The following is a 22,468-nucleotide window of genomic DNA, read 5'->3' as shown; positions in this document are numbered from 1 at the left end:
GTGATTCTGTGATTCTGTGAAATACCTGAAGGGAGAGAGCAAAGAGTACAGCGCCAGGCTCTTTCCAGTGGCGCCTAGTGCCAGGACAAAGAGGCACACCCACACACACAGAGTAAATCTGGGAGAATAAAAAAACCGTGATCTATTCCACTTTATTTTTCGATCTGAAGCACCCCCGCCGTTGCCTACATTTCCCAGAAGGCGGCGGCGGCCCCGTTCCACCGCCCCCTCCGACACCGCCCCCTCCGGCCCCATCCCCGTCCCCGAGCCCTGCCCGCAGCGGGGCCGTCCCGGCGGCGGGTGCGGGCGGCGCAGCGCCATGGCGGCGGGGCTGCGGTTTGACGGCCGGGTGGTGCTGGTCACCGGCGCCGGAGGAGGTGAGCGGCGGCCCCGGCGGCGGCGGTGCTGGTGGCAGCGGGGGGCTCCCGGGGCCCTGCCGAGGGCCCGGCCGCGGCTGTGTGCGAGCGGCTCCGGGCGTTAGCAGCGCGTTGAGCCGAGGCGGGGAGGCAGGGAGGAAGGGAGCGGGGCTGCGGCAGGTGCCGGGGCTGCCCGGGGGGCTGCGGTCCCGTCCCGTCCCGTCCCGTCCCGATGTTGGTGGCCCGCTGGCCGCTCCCGGGCCGGGAGGGGAGCTCGGGGGCGTGCGGCTGCCCTGAGAGCCGCGCCTCGACCCGGGCAGCTCCGTGATGGCCATCTGGGAATGCGAAGTTTGGGGTGGTTCTCAGCTGCTGGAGGAGTTTTGGTTGTTTTTCACGACCCTCCGAGGGCATGCTGTGTTTCCACAGTGCACTCCTCCCTTTTTTTTTTTTTTTTTTTTTTTTTTTTTTTTTTTTAATGCCTGTGTGGAGCTGCGCGCACACACCAAGAACTCGTTTCTGGGCCCCAGACTGATAGAGATCCATTAGGGTTGGGAAAGACCTCCCAGATCATCTGGTCCAGCCACCCCCTACCACCCACTAAACCACGTCCCTGTGCCCCACATGTCTTGTGGATAAGGAATGAGGAATTTTGTGGAAAGCACTGAGTGGTCAGATTCACGTCACTTGGGTGTCACTTGGCCGATACTTATCGCTTTCTCCTCAAGAGACATTGAGGCCAGGTTTTTGTGTGATGCTTTTCTGCTTTTCCCGGGCCTGTACTGATGTGCTTCTTGCTAGACAGCAAATGTTACTGAAGTAGATGTTAATTTCTTAGGTAATAGCGAAACAAATAAACAAAAGCCTGTGTCAATAACAAAACTTCCAGAAACCAGCACATGGGGCAAAAATCGCTTGTCATAAGCATGGCTATGGTGACCCTTACACCCTTGTATTTCTAGTTTTAGGCTGATCGAAAATGGTTTGTTGATAGAGAAAACTGTCGTTGGATGTCTTATTTCACAGCAATTTTTTTTTTGATGAGTAGGTGATTAAATGTAAGCCAAGATAAAGGGAAGCTCTGTTAACTTCATGTTAGTTATTAGTTTGCTTCCATCTAGTTTACAACATTGTGGTTAGTATATACCACTAATAGCATTGCTTGTTGACATTTTTTTTGAATGTCAGTGAACACATGAGAGCTGGGAATTTATTTGTATTGCTGATCCCTTTGTTTCAAAGTGAGACCTGTTTTTGCATACGCAGGCATCTAAAAATACGATAGCTTTCACTTCGGGCAAATCGCCTATGAAGAATACATTGTACTTGCCTGTAATGCAGCACTGTCATGGTTTCTGCAATTCACACTACATATTTATTTATATATGTTTTATTTTGAGATGAGCTTTGCCAGTTGAGAGCACTGGCACATTACCTGGATCTGTAAACCTCAGTCATTTGGCTTTTCAAAAAAAAGTTTTCTGAGGCCATGTTTATATCAAGCAGTACACGCACCTCAAGGTAGTGTTACTATCCCTTGCAGAGGCTCACAGGAGCCTTAAGGAAAGTTCAAAATTGGTGTTGTGAGTTTAGTGTATTTCAAAACAGTCTAAACAGTTCTGATGTTCTTTTTTTTTTCCTTTGAGAAATAGCATTGAATGTGTTGGGGAGGAACAAATAGCTACTATTGAGAAATACATGAGAAACCTTTTTCTGATTTTGTTTTTTTTTTATCATCTTTTGATCATTCAAATCTTAGTTTGAAATCTTCATCGTGAATTTCAATAGTGATTTTTGACTGATTCAGTGAATAATATCCGTGTGAGTAAATGGTTTGTTACTGCAAGTAACTAATGTTTAACACACCTAGAATGTAAATCAGAATAAAGGTGCAAAAGTCTTGCTTGAGTATGTGAGGTAAAAATTACATTCTACTGTTACAGTAGGTAAACTATGTGTGTGTTTGGGTAGCTGTGGTACTAGGTGATTCCTTTGTACTGAAATACTTGGAGGAATTTTGTCACTACATCTTCTGTCACAGTTTTTTTTTTTTTTTTTTTTTGTTGGTTTGTAAGTTTCTTCTTCAAATCTTAAAGACTAACTTTAACCAGGAAAGTGTCTTATTCACTTTGAATGTAATTAATTAACTTGAAACATCCCCTCCTGCAAAGCTGTGTCAAGACATTAAATTTTCTGCTTTACCAATATATTTTTCTGTCGCAAAGACAGCAGCAGGTAGCTTTCCCTGATGGTTCTTCTGAGTGCAGTAACAAAAAGTAAGCATGGGCAATTTTTTTTTTCTCTTGACTGGAGGTTCTGTCAAGAATTTATCTGCTGATCTGCTTTTGTGCAACTTTAACTCCAGGGGGAAATGGAATTTTACTTAAAACCTGCAGGATTTTTCTGTTGATTTGGTGCATCTTTCTTCATGCATTTTATTTTGTTTCCAAAATTTAACTCTTTTTAAATTTTTTTTTTTTATATAATTATTTTTAAACTAGGTTTGGGCAGAGCTTATGCACTCGCTTTTGCTGAAAGAGGAGCTTCAGTGGTTGGTAAGTTTTATCTTAACTAACTCGATCGAGATACTAACCTTTACCTTTTCACATGGCTGTTCAGTAATCTGTGCCCTTTCTAACAGTAACCTTTGTTATACAATAATTTTCTGTCTTATCTGATGCAATTTAAATTTTGCTTCAATGCTTTATTATGAAATAAGTTACCTGAGATTGTCCAAGAGCTTACTATTGTTGAAAAAAGTTTGAGTCAGATAATCGCCCTGACTTGTATTTCATCCATATATACCAGTCTTTACTGTGAGTTGTAGACAAAGGGTATAATTTCAGGTGAGTACTGTTCATAATCTTTTAATATGACCATTCAGAAATGTGAATGTGTGTCTTCTGCTGCCTTCTCCCAAGAGAGTAAATATGTCAGAAGGTAGTGCAGTATTAGTTACCCCCCAGAAAACAAAATACCGTCGAAGTACACTGCACTGTTTCTTTTTTGCAAAGCATCGCACAAGGGCCATCAACTACAGTACTATATAGCTCTCAGTTAAGGATTTCTAATGGTTTCTTAGTTATTTGCTTCAGCTTTCTTTAGTTCTGCAAAGTGCTGTGTCACAATTCTGAAGGTTAAGCTATGTTCTTGGGCACTCTCCAGAAGTGAGCCAGTGCCATCTCACTGCCTGTGAGGGGAATTTATTCAGGTGTTGTTGCTGAGTTCAAGATTAAAAGCTTAAGCAGACTTTCTTGAGTATGGGCAAGAACTTGCTGATTTCTGCAGCTTTCAGATAAACATCCCAATCTCAATTTACAATAAATTTACAATAAATTTTCATAAAAAATATTAATTTTCCTTTCTTGATTAAAAATGAGAAGTCTTTCTGTAGACAACTTAATTTTTTTTTTTTTGGTAATTTCTACTTTTGATATGTACCTTATTTACTGGGAATATGAGCACTTCATCTCTAGTTCTTATCTAACAAGCATTAGGTCACTAAAGTAGCCAAGATGTTTAATTGTATTGTTTCTGTGCAGTTAATACTGTTCTGACTTTCCAGAATGATCTGAGAGATCATTCGTATTACATTGCCTGGCTATACTCATATGGCCCTTTCCCTCATGGCCCTATTGCATAATACTTAAATCAGTAAGATAAGAATTGACTGTAAGGGAAACTTCTTGTCTCCCTCGGGAAATTGCACCTCTTCAGCTCATAGAGGAGTGCCTTGCTATTCCTCTATTTCCTTTACGTGCTTGTATTTATTTCTTTTTATTCTGTTCTCATGATTCAGACTGCATGCATTTGAGATGATCTATTTAGCTTGGAGGTTTTATTTCCTTTCTCTTTTGCATCGGTTCTGTAATGTACATGACAAAGTTAGCTGTTAGCATGTTCTGTATTCTTTCTTTTGGCTTCAAGTATTGCACTTTTTTTTTTTTTTTTTTAAATTCTTTCCATAGCTGACTTCTCCTGGGCTTTGGAAGACTCTTTCACTCACTTGGATTTTCTCCAGTGTTTCCACATCTTGCCTGAAGTACTGTACACAAAACTTAATACAGGATTCTAGATAAGACCTTTTTGGTTTGAGTAATAGGGAAAGATTTTGTCACGTGTTCTGCAAGCCATGTCCCTCTTTATATGCAGAATTAAGGAGAAAAAACAAAGCACAACATGTATTTTGTGATGATACAGCAGACTCACAAGAATTGAATTTCACTGTAGCCTGGTGCTTCAGGACTTGGAAGGTATGAAGCTGGAGTTCACCGTAGCAAAAGACAGTCATGTCAATCCATATTAATTTCAGGTTTTCTTAAAAATTCTTATTAAACCTGTTGAAATAATCTGTTTGTTTTTTTTTTTTGAAGTTCTTTGACCAAATGTAATGTGCATGTTTTTTTTTTTTTTTTTCTTTCCCTAATGAATTCTGTGAACTTTTGTGACATGTAAATGCAGCTATCTATGGTATTGGTACAGTGCAGCTGCTGTTAATGACGTGTGTGCCCCATTATGTAGAGCAGTCTGCAAACAAAGCAGCTCTCTGTGTCAAGTGGCCCTCTTTTCCCTAAAAGATCAGGATCTGAAGTTCCAGGGGAGCTCTTCTCCCTTTGTTCAGATCTCTTGATCTGTTCTATAGTGAAGTTTACCTGTAACACTGGCTACTCTATTAAGCAGGCAGAAAGTCTTCCCAGTCCTGTTTACAGTTCATGCAGTAGCTTTGGCAGTTTGACGAGAGACCGGAATTAATCACCTATAATTAGTACGATATCTCAATCTCTAAAATACAGTGACACAGTTAGAGGGGTAGCTTGGGCAAGGAAAATAAACTATGTGCATGGTGGGGAGAAAAATCAAAAGTTGTTTCACGTTATTTTTTTTAAATAATAGTGTATATCATACTACTTTAAAAAAACAACAAACAAACAAAAAAAAACAAAAAACAAACAATAACATGACCTACTGTTCTTCTCTAATTGTCTGAATTTTTCAGCAGGATCCAGATGCTCCAGATTTTATGCATACTTCTTAAAACTTCTAGTGTGATAATGAGATAATCAGAGACAAGAAAGATTAACGATTAAAAAAATATTTCTTTGTGATGCACAGTGAATGATCTTGGAGGTGACTTCAAGGGATATGGCAAGAGCTCCTCAGCTGCCGACAAAGTTGTCAATGAAATCAGAGCAAAAGGAGGGAAAGCAGTACCCAATTATGGTATGTTATTCTTCCAGACTACTTTAATGCTTTATCTTTAGCTATAGTGGGCATCTTAAACGAAAAGCTAACACTGCTTAATAAAGGACTACTGCTAGCTTGCCAATATCATGTAGACTAAATAGGTGAATGGTAAGTTGGAGCAAGGAGGCAGAGATGCTAAAAGCAAGTTCATAAAGGGTTTCCTAATTCATAATCTTCTATTAATAACCTTTTCTTTCATACACTTTCTCGGTATTGGATTACTGAAGAAGTGTCCAGCTGCAGTTACCAGAGGCAAAATGCAAATGGACTGTTCTTACTTGTTTGGCTTCTTGTTTTTCTTGCAGTGCCAAACATTGCAGCATTTAGACTTACTGAATGGAGTTTGCTTTAGGCCATATGCATTTGGTGACTAAATTTATTTTATGTTGGGGTTGTACACGATATGTTTTCTTAGCTGTGTGGAATTACCTATTAATGTCCTTGACGTTTAATGTTGGATTTACTTAAATTTATGCTTTTTTCTTATAGATTCAGTGGAAGATGGTGAAAAGCTTGTGAAGTCAGCACTTGAGGCTTTTGGGAGGATAGGTACAGTTGCTTAATTCTTACAACTTGTTTGCAAGTGCAGCAGCATTATAAACAGTGTAGTTAACAAGTGTATGAAGTACAGCATCATAGCAGTTGGTCTGTACTTACAAGCCCTTGATTTCATTAGATTGCAGGGACTTGCTGCTTTAAATCTGAGTAGGCAACTTTTCTCTCCTGTTACTTTTTAGCAAATTTTAAAGCTTAATATAAAATTCTGCCCTGCAGAATTTTGATACTGAAGTAATGTTTAACAATTTCTGTATCAAAGCACAGAGCTCATCAATTATTATTAATTACATAAAATTAAGATAAATAATTGAGCAGGAGAGTCAGATAGGCTCTGACATGTTTGGGAAGCTCTTTGCGTATGTGAAAATCAAAATGCTCTAACACAAAAAAGGAAAAAAACACCACCAACAAACAGCCATGCCTGAGCTATTTCATCCACCAAGTAAAGTTTCTCTTTTGCATATGATTACCACTCCTTAACTGTGAAATTTATGTAGTTTTTTATGCTTAAATGGCTAATATTATATGTGATAAAAGCCAAGAAGATTCAAATTAAAAATGCGATAAAAGGTTATGGTTCAGATTTTTTTAGTGTCTGTACAACTCTAATGCTTCCAACTTTTGAGATTCACTTCAACAAAGATGGTGGCACAAACTGCGTAATTTGGAGTGCAGTGAAATACAAAGCAACGTGCAAAACAGAGCAGGATGGCTGCATCCTGCAAGTATTGTGTTCCTAGGTAGCCATCACTTCTCGACTTCTTTATCTGGCTTTTTTCTGTCAGTAAGCTGAGACTTGCCTGTACCTAGGCATTTAGTCTTAATCGTTGTGCAGTGGTAGAGTTTGCCTAAACAGAACAAGGAGAACAAGGAGCTATAGTATAGAATAGTAAAATAATGCATGAGTGCAGTGTTATGCTTGTCTATATGTATTTTATAGAGCTGCGAGAAAAATGGAAGTAACCCTGTATTTTGTTAGCATATTCACTAAGTTTTCTTTTTCTTTTTTTTCCTCTTTTCAGATATTGTTATAAACAATGCTGGGTAAGTAAACATGAAAATATCTTCCTGTATGATTGTGGGATGTTACTTTTGTGTAAACACTATTTCGTCTTCCATTTTGGTTCTCCTGATTATGTTTTTTAGGATTCTAAGAGACCGGTCTTTTGTTCGGATAAGTGATGAAGATTGGGGTGAGTTGATAAACTGTGAAATTAACTTAATGTGTGAAACATGGAAGGTACATGTTTGTTCAGGCAAGAAAAGAGTGGGAAGGCTGTCTCTGCCAGATCAGAGAATTATTTTTGCCTTGAGAGATTAGTTATAACATGCTTGTGTTCACTTGTCTTGTGTTCAGCTTGCAAACCAGATCTGTGCTGCAATGCATGGTAGGTGGGTGAGTTTCTCAAGGGAAGGAAAGGCCCTAGTTGCCCTTCTAGTTGCTGAGTGAAATAGAAAAAAGAGCCATGTGAGAAACACAGTACAGTTTTTGTGAACAGAATGCATTCCTAGCACCAGCACTGACTGAATGCTAAACAGGGTTGAAAGACCCAGAACTAAAAACAGAGGAAAGAAAACTCACATGCCAAGAGACAGAAGAGAGCACGGGCAACCTCCAGTGAGTTGGTAGGTCCGCACTACTAAACTAGTAGAGTAGTCTTCTTTAAAAATGGCGTAGCTTTTGTAGGCCTTTCGTGACTCTGTTCAAGGGCAGGAATTTTGGATGCTTGTAAATTCTATACAGATCTCCATCCCAAGAGGAGGAAGGGGTGGTCAGTGTGTGTTCAGACAAACACTTCAAAATGGTCTTTAAAAAAGAAAACAAAACTAGCCTTTCTAGTCACAGTTTCAGAATGTGAAGAGAGTGTGTTTTTTGTCAAGAAGAAACAAATGTTGTATTTCAAATGTGCAGACAAAATCCTGGGTATATTAAATTACAATTAACTTGTTCCTAGATATAATTCATAGAATTCATTTGAGGGGATCCTTCCTTGTCACCCGAGCTGCATGGAATCATATGAAAAATCAGAAGTTTGGCAGGTAAAAATTTAAACGTCTTTTTTTTTTTTTTTTTCAGTAAGACGTAGCAGTCTGATGCATGTCTTTATGTTAAAAAAGGAGTTTTGCATCCTTTTCTTTCAGGGTCACTGGGGTTGAACAAAAATCAGTCACATGTGTAAGCACTTTCAGTTCTGTCCTCCTGCCCCATCCACTTTTGCAGGTTATGTCCACGTAGATGGTGATATCCCAGTCAGGAGCTGTAGGGTTATAAAAATAACACTTCATTTCATTATTACTCACTAGAAATGTGTCTTAAATGCCTGTTACTGCAAGTCTGAGAGGTTCTTCTCCTGCTCTTTATACAGATGACAGGTGCATACACTTCTGCTTGTGGGTCTTAAGGGCTTGTTTTTTTTTATTTCCTTTTGGGCAAAGGTATTTGACGTAGAAGTTGTGGCATGTTGCCAGGCCCAGAGAGTGGTGGTGAACAGAGTGGAATCCAGCTGGTGACCAGTCACCAGTGGTGTTCCCCAGGGGTCAGTGTTGGGGCCCATCCTTGTTAATGTCTTTGTTGATGACTTGGATGGGGGAATTGAGTGTACCCTCAGTAAGTTTGCAGACAACACCAAGGTGGGGGGACGTGTTGATCTGCCGCAGGGTAGTAAGGCCTTGCAGAGGGACCTGGACAGGTTGGGTCAGTTGGCAGAGGCCAGTGGGATGAGGTTCAACACTGCTAAGTGCCGGGTCCTGCACTTGGGGCACAACAACCCCAACCAGCGCTACAGGCTTGGGGCAGAGTGGCTCAAAAGCTGTGAAGAGAAAAGGGACCTGGGAGTGTTGGTCGATGCTTGCCCAAGTGGCCAAAAAGGCCGATGGCATCCTGGCTTGTATCAGGAACAGTGCAGCCAGCAGCACCAGGGAGGTGATTGTCCCTCTGTACTCTGCTCTGCTCTGGTGAGGCTGCACCTCGAGTCCTGTGTTCAGTTTTGGGCCCTTCACATGGCCCAAAAGGACATGAAGGCCCTGGAACGTGTCCAGAGAAGGGCTACAAAGATGGTGAAGGACCTGGAGCACAAGTCCTATGGGGAGTGGCTGAGGGAACTGGGGTTGTTTAGTCTGGAGAAGAGGAGGCTCAGGGAAGACCTCATTGCTCTCTGCAACTGCCTGAAAGGAAGGTGTGGGGAGCTGGGGGTCGGCCTCTTCTCATGGGTAACTAATGATAGGACTAGAGGGAATGGCCTCAAGTTGTTCTGGGGAGGTTTAGGTTGGAAATGAGACATTTCTTCTTAGAAAGAGCAGTCAGGCACTGGGACGGGCTGCTCAGGGAGGCAGTGGAGTCACTGTCCCTGGGGGTGTTCAAGGAAAAGTTGCATGTGGTGCCTAGGGACATGGTTTAGTGGGTGATATTGGTGGTAGGGGGATGGTTGGACCAGCTGATCTTTGAGGTCTGTTCCAACCTTTATGATTCTTTGACTGTACGTGCTAAGTTTGTTTCTGTATGTTAGTTGAAAGGGTGCAGTGACTTCAGATCTTTATTTTTTCTGTTTTTGTTGCATTTATCAAAACAGTGATGGGATTATGTTAATCTTAACGGCAGTGCCCACATACCGAAAGCTATATTAATTTCTTTATCATTCTGTGACCAAACTAGCATTCGTTCTCATTCCAGGGAACTAAAGTAGAATGGTGAGGGAAGAGATCAGCATGCAGAATACATGGGGAAAGTCTAGGAGTTGCAACCATTTAGGATATGCTTCTCTGGGCTCCTTTTAGGTATTTGCTCAGGTAACAGTGGTACTTTGTACTTCTGCGGTTTATGTATAGATGTGTGCCATCTGCAAAATGCCTGTTTGGTATAGATTTTGTAACTTTTTTTGTCTTTGTGATAATGAGCCAGCACTTGAGACATATCTCTTTATTAGATTAAGAACAGTGGGTTGTTGCCAGTGAGGCAAGTGAAAATAAAAGATGAAATAGATTTTGGTCCTAGATATACAATGGGCTTGTAGCACATTCGAAGTGATTCTGATAAGGTTTCTTTTAAATGTGAAGGTGTAGACACTCTTTTTTTCTTTTGGGTTCTGTTTTATAAGAAGACATGCAGCACAGTGTTATCTTGCCTCAGAACAGCTATAAATGTCAGTGACTTTAGGTCTGTCTTGTGAACAGTTCAGTCATCTCCACAACTATAATGTTAGCGAACAGCAAAGGGCAAGACTTGGTGAACTTCTTTTGCTTATTTAATGCACATTAGGATTCTTTGAAGTTTTCTGTGAATTCAGTAAGAATGCTTTTTCGTAGGTTACAAGGTAGATAAAAAGGTGAAGTCATTTTCAGTAAAGTTAGTTTTTCTGACTGCTGAAGTCATTTGTTATTAATATCGCCATTTGAAGTGCAGTTAGAGCAGGAAAAGAAAATACGTTCTTCTATGCCATAATTTTGTCACAAGTGTATATTCTTGTTTCACGGTATAACTCAGAAAGGCACATGCTTTTTTCTGCTATGACAACTCCCAAGGATTTGTCCAGTGTTTTGTATCAGTCAGACACTGAAAGGACATCTGATTGTTACCAAAAAAAGTGCTTTGATTCCTACTTCCACACTTTGGTAGAATACAGAAAATATAATGCCAAAGCTGGAAAGTACTGTTGTGAAGAATTAAACAACTTGAAGTCATGTAACTTCTCTTTCTTTTCCCTTAAGGATAATTATGACTTCCTCAGCTGCTGGAATTTATGGAAACTTTGGTCAGGCCAACTACAGTGCTGCAAAACTTGGCCTTTTGGGTCTTTCGAACACAATTGCAATTGAAGGCCGGAAGTACAACATCCACTGCAACACCATTGCTCCTACTGCTGGATCCAGACTGACCCAGACTGTCATGCCACAAGGTGAATTATTTAAGGTGTATGTGTGCAGACATTTTTTCAGTGGATTGAAGAACAGCTAAGTTTCTTATTAGAAAATGCAAATCTTTTGCACTTGAGAAACTGCTAATTCATTATTCTACTGTCTTTTGGTCTTTGGACTGTCAACTGACCGGTTGTTGTAAGGAATCCTTATTTTCTGCTATAGGATATGAAGCAATTTTTGTAATTTGCAAACGCAATTTCATGTAGCAAGGCTTTTTAATTACAGTCTCTTCCAAGATCCTCCCTGATGTAGTGAAAAGGCTTGTTTGTTTTGTTAGATGTAGAATGATGTATGTGCATAGGGGGTCTGAACTTCCAGTATTGTCTGATTTACAAATACCATTTTTACACAACATGTTGTGTGTGTGCTCCTTTGTTTCGTGATCAGCAGCATGCAATAATGAGCAGAGTTACCTAGTATGTTTTTCTGTATTGCACAGCTAATAATCTTTGAGTACTTGAACAAGTTTTAATAGAGCGTTGCACTAAGAAGTCACTATATGTGTATACTGACTAGTGTGTTACAAGATTCAGCTGTGTGTAAAGTATAAATTTAGGATAGAGTGACTAATTTTTTTGGCAAATGACCAGAGAAGCAAAAAGCAGTAAAAGCAAGAAAACTCTGTAAAAAGAAATTGCTTTCAGAAAGTCTTCTAGTCAGCTTATTTCATCCCCCAGCCCTACTTCTTTTGCCTAGTGACAGGGAAAGTTCAAAGCTAGCAGAATCATTACATTTTTCAGACTGACATAGAGTATAGCAAAGAGTAATATATTTTGTATAGTTATACGTAGGTTGAATACATGGTTTTGTTTAACTAGTTAAGTCCTATGTAAAGCATCCTGCTTTAGGTGTAAATAGTCCAAGTGATCAGAAAATCTGGTGTCTCTATAGGTTGTCAGTGCCGTGGATTTATTGCGCTTACCTAAGCGTCACATATGTGAGCTTACAGCCCAGAGCTCTTGAAGTTTAAAGAGGTGTTCGCTAGCCGGAATTCCCCAAAGACTTTTTACGTAAAGTGATAAAACTGTCTCCTAATTTTCTTTCTCAGTCATTTTAAGATGAATGAGATTAGGTCCCATAAGATGACTGCAGCTCTGATTGCTTACTCCATACCTGGTTCCCTCTCACCCTATCCTGTTTTTCGAATGCTCTTGAGAGGTTTAGACTCCAGTGCTTCAAAAATATTTTCATATGTCTTGTAAAATTATCCTTGGAAGCTTAGTTAGTACTTCCCTGTCATCCATTCTTAAATGTCTGCAAGCAACTATGCTGTAGTATTACAACAGTTGTGTATTTTCAACTTAGTCTATTTAGTTTTGTTCTTGCTAGAGTTGTACAAAAGTTTGCATCTTTTTCCTTTTTTAAAAAAAAAATTACCACCTAATTCTGTATTTAATAATGGATTAATAGCATTAGTGATGGCACTTAGTGTTAACTTCTGACACTAAATGGTGTGTGGCATGAAATGCGGTACTTTAGAAAACCTTACAGCTTTTGTTATGTACTTAAAAATAATCATATTAAATGGAGTTCTGTCTCCTGTTACCTTTGTAGAACTTTGAAAAATAAACTTCTGTTACTTCACCTTTGCTGTTAAGGAAGTGTGGGTAATGCCAAACTTTTCCAGCTCTTATCTCTGAGAGTGTATTTGAAAACGCTAGCTGACCTTTAGCTCAGCTACAGTTACATATCTATTACTTTTGAAAGAAAAGTATTCTGTAAGCTGAAAAAGGAAGCTAAACAAATTCGATTATGCTTTTCAGAAAGTGGGTAGAATGCATGCTAAGAGCTGCCTAGACAACAAATTTTGGTCCATGACAGTTTCTCCATTTTAAGATTTTCTTCCATGCCACATAACCATGTAAATCCAAAGAAATCGATTGATACATAAATTTAGCGGGGCTTATAATTCCCAATATATCCCTTAGAAACCTTGACATTTACAAACGTGATGTTTCTCAGATCAGCAGCTGCAATTCTTTTCACATTCTCTTATTTATAACTCCATAACAAATAGAAAGGGAAATTGCTCAGATAAGTCTCCGTGAGGCTTTTGTCTGTCTGGCTTGCCCTTGTTTGAGGTTGCCAGCAAGATGGAAATATAGCAAGGTTTGATGAAAACATATTGTATTTCTAATTTATGATTTTCCCCCTCAAATTTATTCCAGATCTGATCGATGCTTTCAAACCAGAGTATGTTGCTCCATTAGTTCTTTGGCTTTGTCACGAGAGCTGTATGGAGAATGGCAGTCTGTTTGAGGTAATTTTTCATTCTTTCTTTTTTCTGCTCCTTCCTGCCACCCATCTCTTTCTCTGTCCCAGCTGCAAACTGATATTTGCTTTAGCCTCTGCAGTCTTAACCTTTTTTTTGCTGAAACTGAATTAACATGGGAAAAAACACATACTGAAAGCACAGATAGAAACATTCACCTTGTGGTGCTGTTTATGACAGGTAAGTCAGATAACAGCAAAGTTATCAAATTCTGGTGTGAGCTCAGATATACTGATTGATCGCTACAATTCTTATTGTAACCTTATATGTTTGAAAACATACCAAAGCAACAACTTCAAAAGGAAATTTGTGTTTTTATAAATCATTCAAACACAGAAATCAACTTGCAGGAAGGATGAATTATTTATGAAACACACAGGTACTTTTGTCATATTGCTCGCTCATAAATTGGGTGGAAGATGTTGTCATGTTCTTAAAATTTTGTTGCTTATATTCCATTATTAACATTCAGTTAGTGGCAGTTCAGAAATTTTTATTATGTTGATTTTGTTCTGAAGTATACTTTTGTTTTCTTGCCTCATGAAAAGTTTGCGTAGTTATATGGTAAGTGGATGATTTTTCTTCTTCTTAACAGGTGGGAGCTGGATGGATTGGAAAATGTAAGTACATTTTATTGCAAGATGAATTTTGGTTTCTGAATTGACAGCAAGCAAAAGTATGCAGACTTTGCTGTTAACCTCTGCTTAAGACATTTTAATTTAGGCATAGAAAATAGGCAAAGATCTAGCATTCTCAGGGAATTGGTTATTTTAAATACAAGTTACAAATTTTGCTATACATGGAGGAAGCTGGTAGCTTAAGAAGGGGTTCTGTTATGATTTGAGCTGATTAGTAGTAATTGGAAACGTGCCTGACTAGTCTTTAATTCTTGGACCAAAGGCTATAGCTGCAGTTAAGATTTTTTTTTTTTTTGAGGGGGGGGGTCCTAAGTGTACATTTCTGCCTCGTCTCGATTCTTTCAATTTTTCATGGTATAAATGTAGCACATACTGGCAAACAGGCTGTGTCTTAGATGTTTTTCACCTGTGTTTATACTGTTGTAAAGATGCTAGTGATACACATTAACAGTTGGAAGTGATTTGTCTTCTAATAACTGGTAGCTATGCCAGGTAAATATTGAGTGACTCCAGTAACTAGCTTAAATATGCAAGTCAAGAAAATTCACAGATAGTGCTGAGTGCTTACCAGGTGGAAAACTTCATTCAGTCTGTGAAGTGTCTTTCCTAAAGACATTTGTTGACCCTAATCCTGACATTATTTTCCTAAACTGTTAAGGGATTTTCCAGTGTACATGAATATCGTGAGTTGGAAGGGCCATTTAATTCAAAAAGTGCTTTCTCCTTTTTTCAAAACGTGTTTTGTCCACTTCGGGGAAGAAGAAAAATGAACAAAAAAGTGGATTTTGTGTATTTCTCACTAACTGTAGATGTTTTTATGGCAGTGGAATAGCTTTTTCTGTATTAAATAGATTGAAAAAATTGGGGCAGCAAACCTCTTGCTGCTCTCCACAAGGAGCTGACTTTTGATGCAGCTCAATGTCTCTGGCTTCTCCTCATATCCGTGGTCAAAAGTAAATACCATCCTTTATCATAATAATGGCTCCTGTTCCTGTCCCTAAAATGAAAGCAGGTTGCTAATGAGGTTTATTCATTGTCTACTGATAACTAAAAGCAAAAACAACATGACAGTTTAAGGATTAATTGCAGCCTTGGGAACCTGTATCCTCCCAGAGCTGATTTCATGTTAGCTTTAACAGTTTCTCTCAAATGGCAGTATTGAAATATGACTGCAGGGACCATTTAGAGATGCTGACTACTGGTATAAACATTCTAACATAGAAAATGAATCTTTTTCACATTTTCCATATAGTTTTCCAATGTTTTCAGGAGATCCCTAACTAGTAGTAGCCAAAATCATATCAGAAAAGAATGTCTGTAGGTGCATTCTAGCTACAGTATTTCACTAGACAGAATCTGAAAACTGATGTAATAGCATCTGTAAAAAGCAGTCTGTTGTTGGCTTTAATGAAATTTACAACCAGTGCTATTACTGTTCTAAATGCTAGTGAAAACCAGTGAGTCGTTTTAGTCCAGCTCTATGTTATACTGGTGAGTTAGATTTGAGTGCATTTAACCTTTCCTCTCTTACAGTCTTGAAAGTAGTGGCCTAGATGAAAAGTGCTCTGAAGAAATTAAATGTTCTTTTTGTTTGTTTCTTGCTGTGACAGACAGCTTGAACTCTGTTCAATGTCTCGCATTTCTGTTCTCTTAATTAGTGCGCTGGGAGCGATCCTTGGGTGCTATTGTCAGAGGAAAGGATCAGCCAATGACTCCTGAAGCAGTGAGAGATAAGTGGGAGAAAGTCTGTGACTTTGATAACGCCAGCAAGCCCAGAAGTATCCAAGGTAAAACAGACTGTAATAATGTAGAAAGTCAGGGCAAGAAAACTTTGAAGAGAACATTTTCTTCACAGACACTTGCAAAAACTTTACTTCTAATAAATAGTCTAAAGAACCATTTAGTTCTTTTGTAAATATGTCAATCATGTACAATTTCAGTTCAGATCTTTTAAACGCAACTTAGGTGTTTTTATCTGTAGAATTAAGACAGCCGTCTTAAGAGTCAGTTTTCTAACAAGATGACGTTACTGTCACTTGGTGTACTGCAGCCAGATTACAGGCAGTGTGTTGTTTGATTAGACACAAATACAGGTAGTAGCAGCATAATAGAGAGGTTATACATGCTTTTCAGTCCTTAAATCTTGGTTTGTGTTAGCCTTTTCCATACGGAAAAGTTCTTCTGGTTAAGAAGTCATTTGGTATCAACAGCAAAGCACCTTCTTGGACAACATCAACCCCTTTGCTAGTGACCAAGATGACTGTGTCTTTGAGTGCTTTCTTTCTTTCCTTCCATTGTTCCTTGTTTCTTTTTTTTTCTTTTTTTTTCTTTTTTTTTTTTCCAAAATGACACTGATCTTTCCTGATATCATACTTGCTTCCCTTTCATATTCCAAGCTTTCTTTGTCTTTCTTGTCTGTCTGACCTGTCTCTAGTAAATACTTGCCATAGTTTAGTTTGTATGGTTTATTTTTTCTATGACTGCTTACTGAGACTTCTCAAGATGTTAGTTACCTTTACTGTTCATTAATATGTTACATGTGCTTAGTATCCCTGATTTTTTTATAAATGTGGTTATTTAGGCCAATAATTTGAGTATTTGTCAAATTAGGAAATGACAGTGTATACATGTAGGGGGAGAAAGAGGTATCTGTATGTACAATGCTGATTGAATTTCAGAGATTTTTAGATTGCTAAGAAGCTCAGTAGATGTTTAAGATGTTGGTCTTAAAATCTGCTAACGGATTATATTAAAACTTCAGGGATATGTTTTCTATCTGCCTGAAACAAAACCAGAGTAGCAGACTGTCCTTTATCTTGGATCTTGGTGGAGGAATGTAACCAGCAATATATTAGTTCATTGTCAACTTGCTGATTGTTTTCACTGATCTTCCATTGCAGAAGTCCCATTTTCAAATGTATTTGAGTTTATAAATGTTCTTCCCTTTGTGGAATGGTATCTTAAAAAAAAATGTAATTCCAGCTTTATATCGTCTGATCTGTTCTCCAACCTGTCACATAAAATATATAATTTTTATTAGTTGCAGGCAAAAACAAATGTTGTAGAGAAACAGGTGTAGGTGGGAATTTCTTTTGCTTCAGCTTAAGCACTGTATATGATAGCATCTTCGTCTTGATGCTATCTGGAGATAAAAAAAAAAAAAAAAAAAAAAAAAGAATTTTGACTCCTGAAGTAGTCATACTTACAGTACAACATAACAGGTTTCTGCATTTTCTTACAATTTTCTTACATTGTTAGTCTGAGTCTCCTATGCAGTGTACATGCATTAGCTTCTGTTTTGTTATGAAGTTAGACTAAATACAACATTGTCATTTCACTGACATCAAGCCAGAGATGCTGCTAGGATAAATGAAATAATTTGTGTTAATTCCATGTATATAAGAATTATCAGAACGGTTGAGTAAAATGTTGAAGACATTGTCTGAATAGATTTAATTTTTCAGTTCTATACAAAAAGTTTTTCATACTGTCAATATTTCAACTTTATTGCTTGAAGGCACTCAAGTGTTAAATTAGGGAAACTAATTAGAATACTTGCCTTAAAAATGGAATGCTACAATACCTAGTATCTGCAAGTTAAAATGCTCCCAGAAGATTTCATTAATTTAAGTAACTTGCTGGGAAAAGCAATCATGTATTAACCATTATGTGTAATTATAAAGAAAAAAATACTAATTAGATAAAGTATTTGCCTGTAATATACTATAAAAATTGAATAATCAGAGATGTTAATCTTGATTCATAATGCGAACATGCTGGCAAGAGTGCTTTCAATCTCATTCATTGTAGTTTGCAAAAACTAGGAGCATTGTGTATTTTGGTTTTGTTTTGAAAGATAACGTCTCCTACATCTGCACCAACTATATTTAAATTACTTGGATTTGCTTTTTTAACATAGAATTCTCTTTTTTTGCAAGCAAAAGGTGAAGTCATTCTAAATGAAAGGCTCAGCATATAATGTATCATGCATCTAGAATACTTTCTAGCAAAACACTCATTTGGTGTATAACTAGAGCATGTTCCTAGTTGTGTATTTCAGCTAAGGGTGTTTTGCTGGTGGTATACAAATACTGAATGCTAAATGGAAATGCTGCTGCATCTTCCTGTTACAGTAGTGGTCTTTTAAGAAGCAAAATGATTGGATTCTTTTTCCTTAAAACCAGCTTAAGTGAAAATAGGAACTTCCTTTTCCACCTTTTTTGAGTTTAAGCCCTTCTTCAATTTCTAAGCTTAGCTTGTTCTCTCAGGATGTAAACTGAGTCAAGCTAAAAAAAAAAAAAAACAACTCTTGCTTGTGTACCAGCATGTGATTTTTACAGGGCTTGAACTCTGTAAAACTAATAGGAAATAGCTAATTGTCACTAAAGTTAGCAGTTCATTTTTGATTCAGTAGCTCTTTGTTTAGTGTTCATGATAAGGGGCACAGTAAAGTGAACTTCCTTGGTAGTCAACCCATATCTTTTTCTAGAGCAGCTGCTGATTGTGCGGTAGTCCTTGCCTCCTCCTACCCCAAAAGTTGACGTGAAGTAACAGACTATGCCTGTCTTTGCACTTTGCTTTTAATGCCTTAAGTGGCTTTCTTTGTTCATTGTAGCCGTTCTTTAAACTTTATAGGCTTATTACTTTATGTACTTGGAGAAGTTCTGGCAGTTCCTTTTGTACTTCCAAACAGTTTCAGGTATAGTCTTGTTAACTAGCAAAAGGTACAACTACTTGCACAATCCCTACATGATGTCTTGCCTAAGGAAGATGAAGAAATTGAAGATACAGTTTTGCTGTTACGTATTCTCCCACATTTTCTTTACCAGTATTGGAAGGTAAGCATCTGTTTAACCCAAGATGAAAATGCCATTGCCTCGGAGGCAGCAGTGAATCTGCAGTAACTTGTGTTAGGGCTTTTTCCTAACTTAGATTATGTTACTTTCTTACTAATGTTAATACTGAAATCATTTTAGCTTATTTTCTATTTCAGAACAAGCTAGAAGTCTTTTTTAAGAAAATAAGCAGAGCATAATCTGAGTTTTAAGATTAGGAAAAAGAATGAAGTTACAGTGACTTTCTACCTTCCTGTTAGTCAGCCAAGCCACTGCAACCAACACTCTTAGGCAGCAACAATTGCAAAATGTGACTGGCTTAGCTTGTACTATAGAAGGTTTGATCAATGTCATTTACAGCTGTCTCTAGCCCGCTGACAAATTTGTCAAGGTAACATGATCCCATGTTTTGAGATACTGAGAGGTCCTGGACCTCTCTGCATAAAGACAGAATTAGATGTGATGCAGAAGCTTCTGAATGTGTGGTCGCGTACAGCTGGTCACAGTTGCATGTTACAATGTGCAGTGTTACGCTTCTATTGCCTCTCACAGAGCTAGATCTGGTAGCCCTTGCCCCCACAAAGCACTACGTGCTCTTGTGTTCACACAGAATTATAGAATGACACAATTACCTAGGTTGCGAAAGACCTTCAAGACCATCAAATCCAACCATCAGCCTGACCTATGTGTCCTGTCACTAAACCATATTCCATTATAGCCGTGCCTCTTAAAAACCTTCAGGGATGAGGACACCGCCACCTGCCTGGGCAGCAAGTTCCAGTGCTTGGCCATTCTCTCCATGAAGAAAATCTTTGAACTGTTCAAACTAAACTTCCCCTTATGCAACTTATTTTTTCACATCCCATCACTTGACACCTGAGAAACGAGTCCAGCCTCCTTGTGGGTACTTGCAGAGAGGGAGGTCTCCCCTTAAGTGTCATACTCTCCAGGCTGAACAGCCTCAGTTCTCTCAGCCACTCCTTGTATGTCTCATTTTCTTGTCTCTTCACCAGCTTCATTGTCCTCTGTATATGCTTGAGCAACTAAATGTGCTTCTTTTAGTGAGGGACCCAAAACTGAACACAGTATTAGAGGTGTGGTCTCACCAGTGCTGTGTACAAGGGGATGGTTGCGTCCCTAGTCCTGCTGGCTGTGCTACTTCTGGTGCAGGCCAGGATGCCCTTGGCTTTTCTGATCACATGGGCACGCTGCTGGCTCACTTTCAGCTGGCTGTCAACCAGCACCTCCGGGTCATTTTCTGCCGGGCAACTTTCCCACTCTTTCCCAAGCCTATACCACTGCATGGGGTTGTTATGACCCAAGTGCAGGACCTGGCATTTAGCCTTGTTGGAAGCCACGTGGTTGGACTTGTCCCATTGATCCAGCCTACCCAGATCCCTCTGCAGAACCTCCCTACCCTCAAGTAGTTCAACACTCCTGTCCAACTTGGTGTTGCTTGCAAATTTACTGAGGGTGCACTCAATCCTGTCATCCTGATCACTGATAAAAATGTTAAACAAAACTGGCTCTAAGAATGAAGGCTGGGTTTTGCCACTGGTGACCAGTTGCCAACTGGATTGAAGTCCCTTCACTAGGGCATTTTGGGCCTGACCATACAGCTTATTTTTCACCCAGCAAACTCTGCACCTGTCCAAGCCATGAGCAGCCAGATTCTCCAGGACAATACTGTGGGAAACAGTATCAAACACTTCACAGGTAACAACATCCACAGTCTTTTCTTCATCTGATAAGTGGGTCATCTTGTCATGTAAGGAGATCAGGTTAGTCAAGTAGGACCTGCCTTCCATAAACCCATGCTGGTTGCATCTGATCACTCCGTTGTCCCATGCGTGCTGGATCATGACATTCGAGATGATCTGCTCCATAACCTTCCCTAATACCAAGGTCAGACTGCCAGGCCTGTTGTTCCCCAGATCTTCCATTCTGCCCTTCTTGTAGATTGATGTCATATTAGCTAACCTCCAGTCAGCTGGGGCCTCCCTGGATAGCCAGGATTGTTGGTAGATTAATGAATACGGTGTGGCAATGAATCTGTGTGTTCTCTGCCACCCGTATGAGGCAATTTCTTGGTCTCCTACTTCTTCAGTTTCAACCTCTATTATAAAAATATGAGCCAGTTTCAGTTAAATCTAGTATCTTGCTTTTATGTACATGTATATATGCATTTTTGATTGTCTTAAAAGATGTGTAGGTGCAGAAAACAGCTTGAATATTCTTGCTGGATGACTTTTTTGCAAGTTTCAAAGGTCATTCTCTGGTATAGAGCAAATGAATGTAAAACACATTGATGTGTATGTATATCTTTAGATGTATATGTAAAGAAGTATTTTGCATACAAGAAGGAAACTATTCCAGCTTCAACTTCTGTTTCCATCATACACATTTGAAAAGATTTCAAACACTGGTTCTTATTCCTCTGTAATTAAGGGTTATGGTTCATAGGCAATGTACCCTAATTAGAAAGTGAGAGGAATACTTCTGGAAAAAGCTAGGCTTTGCCATGACAATTTTCAACCTTTGCTCTTCAGGTTAATCTTTTCCTGATGTCTGCTAATCATTTGCTCTGTAAGAGCAGGTCATGCTGTGGTAGTGGACATTGAAGGTTTCAGAGTTCAGTAGTGGAATAACAACTAATAAAACAATTTATGTTAAAAATAGTGATATTAATGAAAAGGTTTCCTGCTTTTTTGTTTTTGATAAAAGTGTTCCTGTCATACTATTTCTTGAATCTTTAAAGGACCATACTCAGCTTGCCAAGTCATATATTAAAAAGTGGAAATTGTCATTATCTACTTGTGAAACTTCAATTTCAGACATCCTCACACATTTAGCTGACTGAAACTTCATGCTAATATACTACTCTGCGCTTCTTTCACTTCAGTACACAAAATGAAGACTACTGAAAACATCCTTAACAGTGTACAAACAACACTTATCTGTGTTTGTAATCTTTTCTGGCAAGCTGTTAGCTCATAACAATGTACTTGATCACAACCTTTGTACTTCTTAAAGCAATAATATGATTTTTGTGTAACTCTGCCTAACACAAAGGACCAATACCTGATCAGCTGCTAGAATTTCACTGTAAATCTAATGCTATAGGTGCTAGTCCAGTTTATTATTTCAGGCAGCAGAAGGCCAATGAAGACTGAAATGAATTAGTATGTTGAGTCACATCAACTGCATGCTACTCTAGCAGTCTCTGAAAGATTAAAGTAATATAGGTGGGCTTCTTGATGGGAAAAGTTACGTAATATAGTAATTCAGGGAAAAAAAAATACTCCCCCTCTTAAAAAAAAAAAAAAAAGGCAAACAAGCTTTACTTTACTGCCTGTTTTTTGTGATGTGTACTGCCTGTTTTTTGTGAATTTTTTTGGCTCGCTTACATTTTTCAGGCAGTCCAGAGGGGCATCTTCTTAAAGGTAGTTTTTGATACTAAAGAATGAAAATGACCATTAAATATAACATACACTTTCTATTGGTACCTCTCTGAAACATAAAGCATAACACATTTTCTCCCAATAACTCTCAAAAAACTTGGGCCTAGAGCTAAAGACATATCTCATGCTGTTAATGTCTTTGTCTTTAGAAATAAACTCCGTTGTTCTTAAAAAAACAATTCATCTTAAAAGA

General features: G+C 38.8%; 1 protein-coding gene across 1 annotated transcript in view; it reads left to right on the top strand.

Moving 5' to 3' along the window:
* Positions 1 to 247: 247 nt before the first annotated feature.
* HSD17B4 (hydroxysteroid 17-beta dehydrogenase 4) overlaps positions 248 to 22,468 on the top strand; it is a 61,071-nt gene continuing 38,850 nt past the window's right edge. The window contains exons 1-11 of the mRNA XM_084503732.1: positions 248 to 377; positions 2,855 to 2,908; positions 5,466 to 5,573; positions 6,087 to 6,146; positions 7,178 to 7,199; positions 7,302 to 7,348; positions 8,111 to 8,195; positions 10,860 to 11,047; positions 13,238 to 13,329; positions 13,937 to 13,961; positions 15,638 to 15,766. Coding sequence (XP_084359858.1) covers positions 320 to 377; positions 2,855 to 2,908; positions 5,466 to 5,573; positions 6,087 to 6,146; positions 7,178 to 7,199; positions 7,302 to 7,348; positions 8,111 to 8,195; positions 10,860 to 11,047; positions 13,238 to 13,329; positions 13,937 to 13,961; positions 15,638 to 15,766 — 868 coding nt within the window. The 5' untranslated portion in view covers positions 248 to 319. The remainder of the gene's footprint in view (positions 378 to 2,854; positions 2,909 to 5,465; positions 5,574 to 6,086; positions 6,147 to 7,177; positions 7,200 to 7,301; positions 7,349 to 8,110; positions 8,196 to 10,859; positions 11,048 to 13,237; positions 13,330 to 13,936; positions 13,962 to 15,637; positions 15,767 to 22,468) is intronic.

The sequence above is a fragment of the Aythya ferina genome, assembly GCF_964211825.1.
Source record: "Aythya ferina genome assembly, chromosome: Z".
Classification (NCBI taxonomy): domain Eukaryota; kingdom Metazoa; phylum Chordata; class Aves; order Anseriformes; family Anatidae; genus Aythya; species Aythya ferina.
This window is presented reverse-complemented; position numbering and strand designations above follow the sequence as displayed.